Source organism: Sturnus vulgaris, chromosome 6, assembly GCF_052056855.1.
Source record: "Sturnus vulgaris isolate bStuVul1 chromosome 6, bStuVul1.hap1, whole genome shotgun sequence".
NCBI classification, from domain to species: domain Eukaryota; kingdom Metazoa; phylum Chordata; class Aves; order Passeriformes; family Sturnidae; genus Sturnus; species Sturnus vulgaris.
The window spans coordinates 36,102,990-36,116,678 of record NC_142248.1 but is presented as its reverse complement, the minus strand read 5'-3'; the positions used below and the strand labels follow the sequence as shown (position 1 = coordinate 36,116,678).

Genomic DNA, 13,689 nt, shown 5'->3' with positions numbered 1-13,689 from the left:
TCTATTGGGATGTATTTTCGGAGGAGGAGGAGGCAGGCTGGGGGCTCAACCCCCCGAAGCCTTGCCCGCAGCCGGAGAGACGGGAGGGGAATTGCTGCGGCCCCGCTGCCCCGGGCAGCCGGGGAGTCCGCCTGGTCAATCATTGCCGGCCCGTATCTCCTGCTCTCGGTGCCCACTGGAAGACACTGTTTAATCAACAGATGATGCCCAATAACTTCCCGATAAGCCGCACTCCCAAGGGGTGCAGCTTCCTGCAGCTCGCCGAAGAACGGCGGCGGCCGCCGGGGCCCGGACTTTGCACTCCACAGCGGCCCCGCGGCCGCAGCCCCGCGGCGTGGCCTGGGGACGGGCCGCGCTGAGAGCAGCAGCAGCACAGCCACACAAAGCCTCTCGGCCCCGCCAGCCGCGAGCAGGGCGGCATCAAAGCGGAGAGAGCGGTGCGGGCAACTCCATCTCCTCTGATCGGCCCGGGCCCCTTCCCGCGGGGGCGGAGGTCAGCGAGAGGAGCCTCTTCTCCCCCCCGGCTCCCCCGCGATTGTGCCGCATCCTTTACCCCGACGCGGACACGGCTGCCCCGCAGGGCAGGGCTGGGGGCTCCCTCTCGGGGCCCCGGGGCCGTGGACCCGTCCCTCCCCTCCCAGCGGCGGGGCCCCTGCTATCACCACGGTCATTTTCCTTTGCAGGACCCCGCAGCACAAACCAAACACACAGGGCGAACAATCGCAGCAGTTTAAGCGCCGTTAATGGTCTGGGACGAGTTTGTCGAGCGTTAGCAGAGGCGGAGGGCCGGGCGCGGGCACGGAGGGCAGCGCCAGGCTGGCCCAGAGCCCACCGGCCGGGGCTGCGGTGCCCGCCGCCCTCGGCACTCGCCGGGCCGGGCTGCGGGGTCTGGCAGCGCAGGAACGCGAGCTGTGAGCGGGCGGGCGGGCGTGGGGAGGGAGAGGCAGATTTGCTGGAGGAGGCGAGAGCGATGCTGTTTAGCCAAATTCTTCTCAAAGCTGATTAAGGGCACCGAGATGAATTCTGGTCCCGTCAAGACTCTCATGCGATTTAATATGAAAAAACACTAATTTAACTTGGAAAGTAAATGACATGAGCGCAGCGCGGGTCTCCGAGTGGGTTCCGGGTACAGGCTGGTTCCTTGGTTTTCTGCTCCATCTGCCTCCAAGCCCCCAGGCCTCCCCTCTCCCCACTGCCCTCGCCTTGGCCAGACCTGGTGCTGAAAAGCTGTTTGCACCGAACTGTTTACTTTTCGGGGGAGGAGGGAGAGAGAGAAATAGTCTCAGGAGATGGGCCGGGAGAGCTGAGGCAGAGGGGAAAAAGTTGTTTTCCAAGAATCTTCTAAGTTAGAAATGCACGCAGTTGTGGGCATTTACCTGCGTGTGAAATAGGAGGACAAGTGCACTGAGATGCAGTTCCTGGGAACTCGGCGTCTCTCCGTTCGTGGCTGAGACTTAATTTCTCCAAGGAAAAATAGTCTCTGCCAGGATTTTAAGGGAAGGGGGGTTTGGGGGTGGGAGAAGGTCGGAGCGTGTGTGCGTGTGCGGATCGGGTGTGCGCGCGTGTCCCGCTACCATCGCACTTCGGGTAGGGAGAGAGGAGGGGGAAAAAAATCCCTCTCCCCAACCCACACAGATATTTGTGTTGTTGTAAAACTGTTTGAAAGAAATGCAGGGGGAACGCGCTCGCCGCCGAGGAGCTGCGGCGGCGCCCGGAGGGAAGGAAGAGCAGCCCGCGACCCCCGGGGAGCCTCCGCTCCTGGGCACGGACGGCGGGAGCACGACCCAGCGCCGAGCCCGGGCGGCGGAGAGCGGCGGCCGCGATGAGCAGCGGCGAGGCGGCGGCACGGGCGGGCAGCGCGGCACCGGCGGGCAGCGCCAGCGCCTCCCCCGCGCCCCCCGCCGACCCCGGCAGCCTCCCCCGCCCGAGCCGCCCCCGCTGCGGCCGGCGCCGGGCTCGGAGAAGTTTGGCCGTGCATGAGGATGCGGATTTGTTCCTTCTCCCCTGCCTTTCCCTGGCCGCCGGCGCTCCGCGTACTGAGAGCGCCCTGCACAAAGCCCGGAGCGGCGGCGAGCCCTGCGTGTGCCGTAGTTGGTGTGTGTGCGGTGTGTGTGCGTGTGCGGTGTGTGCGGTGTGTGCGAGTGGCGTTTCTTGTTCTCTTGCAGGGTACAATGTTAAAAAGCCACCGCTAGTCGCCCCCAGTGCTCCTACTCTCTGGGTCTTTTTGTCTCTAGTGCAGATTAAACGTCACGTCCGCACTTGAACTTGAATTTTATCCCATTGTACAGAGGCAGCCCCAGCCATAGAGAGACAGAGCGCTCCCAGAGAACCAGGACTCCGCCATCTTCACATTGCAATATATAATAGTAATAGCCAGCACCAGCCCAGCTGCACTGGGGGCTTCCTTCCTTCCAGTCCCAGTGCCAGGCGAGGGGGGAAGAGTGCAAAGTGGTGCAGGAGCACTGGCAATCCAAAAGCACCAGGGCAAAGCAGTGCCACTTGAACTGGGAAAGAGGAGACACAGTTTCGGCTACCCCTTTTCAAAAAAATTCTCTCTATATATCTACCCAGCAAGGGTCAATCTCTGAGAAACATTTTTTTTTGGCGATTTTTTTTTTGTGGGGGCTATCCCAATTCTAGTACTTTTCTTCTTTTTTTTTACTACAGTTTTTTTTTAATTTTAATTTTTTTTTTTTTTTTTTTTTTTTTTTTACCCTCCTGGTGGAAAAGCGCACTTGCCAATTTGCCAAGCACTCTGGAAAGAGGGAAAGAGAAAAGTGTCACTGGCGGTGCATATCCTCCTAAGTTCAAGAAGAGATCTGGAAGTCCAAGTGGCAGAAGCAGTGGAGAAAAGACAGTGTGTGAAAGAGAAAAAGAGCGAGAAAGAGCTTTTCCTGATGATGATGATGATTTTTAATTGAGAGGGAATCCCATCCAGTGCACCACAGCAGCAACAAAAAGGAGGCTTTTTTTTCGTTTTTGATTTTTTTTGAAAGAAGAACTCGATAAAGAAGAAGAAGAATAAAGAGGAAAAAAAAAAGAGGAGGAGGATCGGCCCCCCAACACATCCCCCCCAACCAGTGCAGCTCTCCAGGCGATGCCAGTGTAAATGCCAGGGCAATGTCCCGTCGCAAGCAGGGAAACCCGCAGCACTTGTCACAAAGAGAGATTATCACACGTAAGTTTGAACTTGGAACCAAACCGAGCCGAAATCGAGAAGCAAAATTAAGGAAGGGGAGGAAGCGGTTGGGGAGGGGGGGTGTGGGGGGGAAACTCCAGGAGCAACCAAAGCTGGTAAATGACTTCAGAGAGAGGGAGAGGAGAAGGGAATTAAAGAGGGGAGGGGGGTGTGTGGCTGGGGGGGATGGGCTGGGGGTGGAGGGGGGGAGAAGCCCGAAGTTTGCTGTGCGTTTTTGCAGCGGTGCGGAGGTGAGGCGGGCAGGCAGGCGGGAGGGCAGGCGGCGTGGAGCGGGGAAGGAGCTGCCGGCGGGCAGAGCGCGGCGTGGGGCGGCGCGGGGCTCTCCCGAGGAGCCGGTGCGTGTGCGGGGGGCGGCGGAGCGGGACGCGCTGCTCCAGGCCGGGCCGGGCCACCTCGGGCCCGCCCGGGCCACCCCGCCGGGGCTCCGCCGGTCGCCCGCGGCCCCGCTCCTCGTTCCTCGCTTCGGGGGCAGTACGGAGCGGTGGGAAAAGTTGGCCGAGAGCCTTGTCTCGGCGTGACAGCCGGGCCGCGGAGGGGGGGCGGAGGAGGATCAAGGTGGGCAGCAAGGGAGGGAGATGCGGAACGGCCGGGGGGATTTAGCGGGAAGCACATGGAGACGGTGGGCTGGCGGCGGCGGGGCCGAGCCCCCCGGCACTGGAGCGCGGGGCAGGTAGACGGCCAGCTGCGCCCTGCCCGCCCCAGGTGCATCGCCGGCGGGGAAAAGAACTCTCCTTCTAAGCGCCGGGCAAGGCAGAACCAGCTCGGCTGGGGCTAGAGGCAGGGCAGGGGCTGCCGAGGGGGTACGGGCGGGAGTTTCTGTCGGTGGCGGGGGGCGCGAGGAAAGCCGAGGCGGGGACCGGGGATGGAGTGCACGAAATGCGGGTCGGGCAGCGGCACCGGCTCGCCTGCGGGGCAGGAGCGGAGGCTGCACTTTGCTGAAGCTCCCATTGTAAGTGAAAATACACACATATGCTCACCCCCCCGCCACCCCCCCACTACCCCCCCCCCCCAAAAAAAAAAGAAAAAAAAGAAAAAGAAATAGGGAAGGAAAAAATAAAGGGAGGGGGAGGGAAGGAGGCATTCCCCCCTCCCCCAGCACCAGAATCCCCCTCCTCCCCGTTCCCACCCCTAAAGCTCCGGGAGAGGGGCGAGTGCCTGCAGGCAGAGTAGGGGGCAGGTCCCCGTGCGGGCGCCTCACTCCGCTGCTCCGCCGCTCCCGTCCCCGGGGGCTTGTGCCGCGACGGGGGGAAATGTGGGGACGCCTCCCGGGGCGTGTGGCCCCCAGCGCTCCGCGCTGCTCCGACGCCTCCGGGGCACGGGAAAGGGGGAGGTCGGGGGGGGGGGGGGGCATTTCCCTCCTGTAGTGTAGGACAAGTTTTAGGGGTGGTAAGGAAATGCTCGGCACGCCGTGGCCCCACACCCGGGAAGCCCGGTCGGACCCCTGGCCCCCCCGGCCCCGCAAGACGAGTCCGCAAGTTGTTGTGCTGCGGGGGGCGGCGGCTGCACGGAGCCAGCCCGGGGCTGAGCCTGAGCCGCGGCGGATCCGAATATTTATGTTGAGATTTTAAAAAATTTAAATAAATAAATAAAATATTTCCCCGGCTTCTCTCCCCTCCCCTGAAAGCCAAGAATAGGAGCCATCTGCCAGGAGCATTTGGTGCTTGCGAGCTCCTCTCTTTCTTTGTTACCGGTGATAAATTTCTGTTTGTAAGATTTCCTTGGGAATCGAGATATATATGTGTATATAATTTTTCCACCTCCACTGGGATTTTCTTTTCATACCAGAGGGCTGTTGGGGGACGGTTTGAGTTCCGAAATATGAATTTCTTTTGCTATTTCTGTATTCATTTTTTTTTTCATATATACATACATATATATGTGTATATATATATATTTGCATTTTTTAAATATGCGTCTTTATTTTTTTAAAAAGTACCCTTCACTCCACCCCCATCAGCTGGTGGAACCTTGATGAAGATGCATCTGATATTCAGCTTTTTCTGGGGGGGTTGTTTTTAATTCATTGTTATTTTGGAGCCAGATTTGCATCACCATAAAAGGTGGATTCCCCCCTTCCTCAATTCCCTCCCCTTCGTTAATTGCATTTTTTATTTTAGCCATCCGGTTTGGAAAATGTCTTAGCCTTTTTGTTGGTGGCTTCTTATTTTCCCCCCCTTTCTGTTTTCTAATTTTCTTTTTAAAAGAAAAAGCATCAACAGCCACCTAAATCGCCCAGTGTAATTTCTCCCACTTGTTTTCTGTCTCACTTGCGAGGAGATGTGGAGTGTTGAAAGGGGGTGTGCGGAAAAGCTGTTTTGTTGCGCACGTCTGAATTTGTTTCAATGGGTGAAACATTTCTTTTCTCGCTGCTGTTGCTGCTGGGGGTGGGGGGGGAAGGGGGGTGGAGAAGAGAGCCAGGTAGGTTTGTTATTCCAATTTGATCTCCTTTTCCGATCGCTTTACTTGAAAGTAAATAATGAGGCAGGAGAGTATTCAAAGGTGCCGAGGAGCTGCATGTACAATGGGTTTAGCGGGAAGGCTGGGGGAGGAATGGAGAGCAGAACAGTACGAGCTTCCCTCCCTACCCTCTTGTATTTATCTATCTCTCCATCCTGAGGAAGCTGGCGGAGAAATCAGCCTGCATACTGAACAGTGGCAGAAAAAAAAAAGAAGGTATCCAGGGGAGGAGGTGGTGGGAGGCGGGGGGGCGGGGGGGAGCTGCATCGGGCTGGGGTTGGGGCTGGGGAGCAGGAGCGAAGGCATTTCAGTGCACAGGTCTGAGCCTCAGCTGCAGGCTTGCAGGAGAGGGGGTCACAGTCTCTGCACTCCTTGGGAAGTGTCATTCATAGGGGAAAAGCAGCCAGGCAGTGTCCTCTCTAAAGGGGAGTTTGGAAAGTAGTGGGCAAACAGAATAGGAAACCAAAGCATTTAAAACAAAATAGTCAATCTCAAGCCAAGCCCCCAAAGCCAGGATGAATTGATACTGTTTTCAGAAATCTTGCCTTTATGTCGTGTTTAGCTTGGGCTTTTTTCTCCCTGTCTCCCTTTTTGGCATCTGTCAGGGGAGTTGCATTTCAGGATGGATTGGAGGTCTCTGCCAGGCAAAGGAAGAGATGGGGAGAGAGATGGGGAGAGAGACAGAGAGAGAGAGAAGGGTTTTCTGACACTGTTCAGCTGGAGTTTATTTGGTTTCATGCACTTGGTGTTTGGAGAAATGTTTAGATCCTGAGTGTGAGACAAACAGACTCAAAAAGGAGAGAAAGTGCAATGTAGTTGTGCTCCAGAGTTGCAGCATCTCATTAGCACAGTGGTCTTTAAGACTGCAAAACGGAGTGGCCTGCCTGTCCTTGCCAGGCTCACCCAGGCAGCCTTGTAATGGTGTATGTGCAAAAAAAAAAGAGGTGAAGCACACGGAGGGAAAAGAGCAACTCTGGACCTTTCTTCACTGGTGGTGGACAGAGCAAACTTGGTAGCCAAGCTCATCTAAATGGGTGGACAATGCAAAAGAACTGATTATGTATAGAAGAGGAGGCTGAAGTGTTGAGCTGCTCTGTGCAAAGAAATGTTATTTTGGTTTGGTTCAACTTGCTGATTTTCCAGCAGCTTAAGATCTTCCATTTTTAACTTAAGAAATCTGTTTTCAAACCAGCCCTGCATTTTGCATTTAAAGGAAATGTGAAAGGCAAAAGCATGTTAAAAGATCGCTGGTAGCAGTTTTGGAGAAAGCGGCAAAGCAAGAACATTTCTGTAGAGCAGGAGCAAAGATTGAGAGGGAAAGGCACAAGAAAATCATATAATTCCAGGCAGAGAACCAGGTTTCCCAAGGCAGGTCTTCAGTACCTGGTCAACAGGTTTCCTAGGAAGAGCAATAATTTCCTGTATCACTTTGTTTTGTACGTAGTCATTAAAAATCATAACAAAAAACCCTATGATTTTTTGCATGTCAAAGTTTTGCAAATTGCTCCAAGGAGCTTCTCTTAAAATGCATTTAGATTTAGTGCAATTAACGCACTTTCCCTGCAGAACAAAACCCACACCAATGTAATCAACTCTAATACAAAGAGAGTGTAAGCTGTGACTGAAGAATTAGAGAGGAAATTACTATTATTTTAAGGATGGATGACTTTTTCATAATACCTGCATGGCTGTGCACAGAAAAGCTTAACGTGCTTTTAAAAGACATTGCATGTGTTTACTTTAAATAGGACAGGGGAAAAAAAAGGTTGTATGCTGTTGAATTCCAGGTTGTCTTTCATTTGAATATATTTGTATTGGACTTACAAGATAAATAAAAAAATTACTGGCACATTTTCATGGTTTCTGCTCTTTAAAAATATTTTCTAAACTGGTGCAGAGTAACTAGGTTATGGCTGTGGGTTGTTCTGTCCTTTTTAGTTGATATGTCCGGTGGCTTAAACAGATATGTAGCGGGTGAGAAACCATTTTGCAGTTTTTTTCTGGTCGGCAGATGCAGAGCATATTTCGTCAAGCTTATTTAAATACCGAGAAATAAAACTCTTCAAGATTTTACAAACTGGCTGCCTTGAATAGGAATGGTGGGAGCCGTTGTTTTGCACAAAACGTGTGTTTCTCTGCAGAACAAAGGGTTGTCTTGTGGCATATTTGGTAATAATTATGATTTAGAAAAGTGTGCGCTCGAAGAAGTAGCACAAATTTTTTATATCATTTATAGACTCTGGCTGACTTCAGCTGCTCTTCCCAGGGCTGAGCTCTCTGCGAGCAAACCTCTCTGCTTCAAAAACGCCTCGCACACGATGTTAGCTTGTCTCCCGCGTTTCCTACCTGGATCTCTTCGCTCTTTGTGTTGTTTGTTGATGGAAAATACTTTCCAAAATAAACTTCGCCGGCTGCCGGAGCCTGCCGTGTGCCCCGGCCGCCAGTGGCGGGGGTTGGCGACTAGGGGGAGCTCCCAGCCCGTGCGATGGCCACGCCGGCTCCGCCGCGGGACGCGCGGGATGCGCCGCCGGAGCCCGCACCGCCGCGCCCGGCGCGCACCGCGCTGCCAAAGCCGCTCGGCGTAAACTTGTACTATTGATTTTCATGCGAAGATCCATATAGAGCTAGCCGAGAGAGGCTTGACAGCGAGACAAATCTATTTTTAACTAAATCGCGGCTGATTAATTGACTCGGGCGGACAGGAGTTTTTAATTAAAATTAGTTTTTAACGGTGCTTTTTATTGTCAACAGACAATGTTTAAATTCTCAATTTGTTGTTGTCAGATAGTGGTCGGGATAATGATACCTGCACATGAGCGAGCTCCTGCGTGGCGGGGAGTGGGGGGAACCCATGGAGATCCATATGCTTGTTCCAGTGGATGTGAAAACACAGAGTGAAGAAGCTGGAGTTGTAGGATAAGATGTGTGCAGCAACAAAGCAGACACACATGTACAGAAATTGGCTTCGATTACATATCAGAAAGCCACGTGTGCTCCTACCGAGAGGATTTGATACGAGATAGTTAACTGTACTTTGATCCTCAGGTCCTTAGAGCAAACTATCTGTAATTCCTGCAAATGAAAATAAGCATTCTTTTTTTTTTCTAGAGAAATAAACACAAAATCACATCTGTCATGTAGAAGTTGCTGCTGAGCATCTGACAGGCTTCTCCGACGGGCTTGTGCTGTTCTCTGCTGCAGTCGGCTTGCGTGTCAGGGATGGACTTTAGCAGGACACTTTCCTGCCCAAACATATAATTTAGTGGCATACACACAGAAAGCTTTGGATATCTGTTTCACCCATCCTGAAAAGTCCATCAAGTTACAGCACTATTAACATAGCAGAAGCGTCTTCTTATTTTCAGGGTGCAATATGTGCATGGTTATCCTGTGACAGGAAAATGCACTTTATTCTAACCTTCAAGAGAAGTAAATTAGGTCAGACAAAGGATCAGGGCTGTCATCAGCTGTACAAAAACCCTTCACTCTTGGGTAGAGAGGACCAGTAATTTATCTGATGATTTCTCTACTTCATTTAATGTTTGAATTGAGCTAGTTGGAAGCATATAGACAGCAGCCAGCTCATTTGACAGACCGATAAGCTGCAGAGCACAGTGCCTGGGCCCTTGCTGATGCTAGTGTTGCACAGCCATGGGAAAAATCTTCCCTTTTCCCCTCCCAAAACCTCAGACTTCACTTACTGTGGCTTTCCTTCCATTGCATGACTGTTAACTTTTATCAAGAAAAACAGCTATCCGTCTCTCCTCATGCCCTTCCTCTGCCCACCAAGTGCACACACACCCATGCTCCCCTTCCCCGCGATCCCTCCTCTGCCTCCCACCTTCCCACTCCCTCAGGTCAAAGCCTGGTGGAAAAGCCTCCCTGCAGAGACCTGTTACCCCAAAATGGCTCTCAGCCTCCTTGCCAGAGCATTTCCTAGTCTTTGGTCGCAGTTTGGTTTCTCTAGGGTTGCAGTGCAGTTGTTGGTTGAATTTAGTCTCCCTTCGGTCCAGAGAAAGTATGTGGAAAAATAAAGAGTGGCTGGGGTTTACCCACATGCATTAAAGTTAGCAGTGCCACTAAAGCACTGGTGAAGCATCAGCATCATCTGTAGACGGCTTTATATGTATGTATCTTTTTAACGAGGGAGGGAAAAGGCATCAATAACTGCATGCGTTGATAAATGTATGATTCATTCAGCTGCTTGTACTATAGCACCTTCCTCCTCGGTGTTTATTTACTTCTTAAAAATGTATCTGAACAGACTGCACACCATTTCTCGGCACTCAGTTGCAGCCTCAGAGGCTCCTGGACATCAGTAAAATTTTCTTGTTGTCTGCCCTCCTCAAAAAGCTGTTGCTTTTTCAATACTGTAGATCCTTGCTGGAGCTTTAAGTAGCATCTTATTTCTTTGCTTTTCTTTTTTCCCCCCTTTTTTTCTTTCTTTCTTTCTTTCTTTCTTTCTTTTTTTTTTTTTTTTTTTTTTTTTTTTTTTTTTTTTTTTCCAAAGGATATATAAAAAATGCCTAAAGCAGGCTATTCGAAAACAAATTAAAGTAGAGGGACACACTTCATGCATTGCAGGCACGCGCCAGTAGACGGGGGTTAGAAGAATATAATCATTTTACTGGCAAAAGTGACACCAGATCGGGGATTTGATTAATGGTGCAGCATTCACAGGGACTTAGTTCTGTATTTTTGACATATGCAAGTCTTTTGTGTAGTTGCCTCAGTGCAAGAAATTCCGTTTTGTTTTTTTTCCTGGAGCATCTGATAATTTGTGTGTGTGCTGGATATGCCCAAGGTACTTTCCAAAGACTAAGCACTAGACAGCACAGTACAAAAAAGGAATCCAAAGTTAAGGGAGAGGAAAAAAAACATACTGGTTTACTTAACTTTTTTATGACCCCTTTTACTAAGCCACTGGAAGAAGCCATAAATTCACTGAATATTATAATGAGTATGTTTCAATGAAAGTGAAAAAAAAAAGGCTTAAGAAAATCGTATATGAGCAACAGTGTGCCATAAACAATTGAAAAATGCAGTCTCTTTTGAGTCTGATATTTAAGAAAAGGACAGTGCTGTTGTGTGTTTAATACATGCTCAGAACTAATTACTTAATTTTGATCATGCCTTTTAAATCCTTGGGTAAGAATCTCTGCTTCCAGTATTCTTTTCTATGCCAGTTGAAAGCCTGTACCCAAATACCGCTCCTTCTCCTTTTGTGGCACCAAGCACTCATTTCTCTCCTTGGTTGTCGTTTAGTTTTAAATAAAACAAATGTATTCACTGGGGAACAAAGAATGCTTTTATATCACGTTATCACATCCCATTTTATCTGCAGAGATTTACAGCTTCTGCAGTCTATAGAAGAGGCTATACATTTTCTGTTTTCAAAAGCAGTAAATATTTTTTTATGAATGTATAGTTTAATTAAGAGACACACTACTCCCTTCCGAAACACTGTACATAGTTTCTGAAGAAATAACATCTGACAAGTGTTGGAGATTTGTGCAGATTCTCGGATATTATTGTCTTTTGTCCTGTTTGGGTCCGGCATGGTTATTGTGTCGTTTTCCTTCTTCTTTTCCCTAAATCCTGATGTGCTGACTGGCTCTTTGTGGCAGTGCTTGGGCTCGTTCTGTCTCAGGTGTATACAGAGGGTTAAACTGCTTTCTGAGAGATTCGGTCTGCTGCAAGAGGTGTCTGAGGTCCCAGTGCTGCAGCTCAGCCCCTCACCTCGCAGCCCTCTGCGGGTGTGAAGCCTCGGAGTGACCGGGTCATTTCTCACCCCATCCCTGCACCGCCGCGTCCCGGTCCCCTCGCGGGGCCCCGGGGCGGCCGCTCCATCCTGCCCGGGCCCGCACCTGCCGGGCTGAGCCGTGCGGGACCGGTCCGCTCTGCGGCCGCACCGGGGCCACGGAGGGGCACAGCCTCTGCCGCTGCTCCGGCTGCCTTTGTGCACTTTGCACATTCCGGAGAGCCGCTGGGAAAGTGAGGCACGCTGCGGTCCCCTGTGTTTCCGGGGCTTCTCCATCAACTTGCCTCTTCTGGTGAACTCAGCCTCAGACTTATATTTAGGAAAAAAATTAAATACCACAAACAATTGTTTTGCAGTCTTCAGAAAAATTAAAAATTGGTGCCCAGTGCCGCTGAGTGCGATGCTGGTGCAATGTGTAGGCATAATCTCAACTCTGCACCTTGTGGCTGCAGAGAGCTGCTGGGATGCTCTGGAAGCAGGTTATTGATAAACTTCGACGGCAAGGAGCCGTGTCACCCGCTTTGAGCAGCGTTAGTCTTTGTGCAGCAAGGGTCCTGACACCGATCTCGGTGATAACCCAGCCAGAGAGCGTGTGATTCGAGCTATTTCCGTTAAGCATGTCGATGTTACAGTAAATGTGACATGTGGGAGTTGATTGAAGGGACATCATTTTCAGGCCTGCTTTGGGCCAACACCCTGAAGAGCAAGTCTGTCCTTTGTGCTCACTCCCCAACTAGGCTGAGCTCTCTCTGGCTGTGCCTTCAAGACAGCAGTGACAGTGTGAGGAGAACAGCGCACTCGACGTGCTGCAGCACGTTTTTAGGCAATATCCTGTACCTGACCACCGGCAACTGTGTCCCCATGGTGGACTCTGGGCACCCCCAGCTTGTTCCAGCGAAGGGTGGTCCCTGGGGTAGCCCGTGTCTTGTCTCCCAGGTGGGCACAGGGGTGGGCAGTGGCTGTGACATGGTGCTGGGGCAGGCAGGGCACCTCAGCAGTGAAGGCACTGGCAACACTCACCTTCACCACCCCGTTAGTGATTCGTGTGCAAACCAGCCATGGCAGGGAAGTTTCACATGCAACACTTTGGCCCAACACCAAAACATTTCCTCTGCCCCCTTTGCCTCATTTTGATACTGTAGAACAAGAAAAATAAGGAAAAGAATAGATTGGCAACTTCTAGATCCCTTCTTACCCTGGTTCTGCAGAGCAATAAAAAGACAAGAAAATAAATGATCGCTGTCTGGACCCAGCCTCACCCAAACTCTGTGAACAAACTTCCATGGTTCTGTCCTTTAAAGCCTTGGAAATGATTTTTAACAAAACAGTCCTTTCCACTATTAGTGGGTAAGATTTTGAGACAACTGACAGGCAGAAAGTAGTTAGCATGTGTGTTCACTTTAATACTGGGCATGAGAGCATTGTTTGCATGGGGCACATATGCTCTAATGATGTCACCACGCTGGAGTAGGAGTGCTGGTGGCTTTGTGACAGTGCCTTTATGGAATTAAGGGGTTTGCCCACTGTATTTTGGTGTGGTAGGCAGCCAGAGACCTTGGAGATGCTGCTTAGAGTCCAGTCAGCAAGTATAATGCTTTTTTAAGTAAAGCAAATGATTTGGATTGTCTGGTTGCTTTAATTTCACAAAGCCATCATATAACAACTGTGTCACTCATGTCCCCAAAGATTGCCCGTCGCCAATTCACTGTGCTCCCTAGGCAGGCAGTGCCAAGGCAATCCTCTGTGTAGGAATCTCTGGATGTAGGGAAAATACTGGGCACTCCTTAACACGCCTGAAAGAACCAGGGCATGAGTCCTGGCTGGAAATAGCTCATTTGCTTTTTTTTTTTTTCCACTTTTCTCATGTAAGCGACATGAGATGTCTTCCCTTCTCCTATTTTGTGTCGCCTAATTTCTTCTTGTTAAAAAGTATAAATTAATTTTAAATAAATACTTGTGAAGAAACACCCTCCTACCTCTAAACCCATCTACCAACAACAGCAATAAAACCACAGAGTTAAATTCAAATAATGTGAAGCGACTCATTTTAAACCCACAGACACAAGCCGAGTCAGAACTTTAGATTGAGACTGGCCTAAATTGCCCCACTGGTATTAAAGGGCTCCTTAAACAGCCTAAGATCTTGGCTGTTGTATTAACCAGGCATGACCCGATGCGTTATGGGCTGGACTTGCAGGCTTTTTTCTCTTTCCCTTTGTGGGTTTTAAATCTCTCCTGTAATGTTACTTGAATGTAGGTTTTTAATGGCTTA

General features: G+C 50.6%; 1 protein-coding gene across 4 annotated transcripts in view; it reads left to right on the top strand.

The window, feature by feature from the left end:
* Positions 1-2,190: 2,190 nt before the first annotated feature.
* The window catches only part of BCL11B (BCL11 transcription factor B), a 95,964-nt gene continuing 84,465 nt past the window's right edge, over positions 2,191-13,689 (top strand). The window contains exon 1 of one of the 4 annotated variants that reach the window (XM_014872003.2): positions 2,191-3,178. In XM_014872003.2, the coding sequence (XP_014727489.1) occupies positions 3,121-3,178 (58 nt within the window). In that variant the 5' untranslated portion in view covers positions 2,191-3,120. The remainder of the gene's footprint in view (positions 3,179-13,689) is intronic. The other 3 variants (XM_014872004.2, XM_014872005.2, XM_014872006.2) reach the window with 3 other exon arrangements.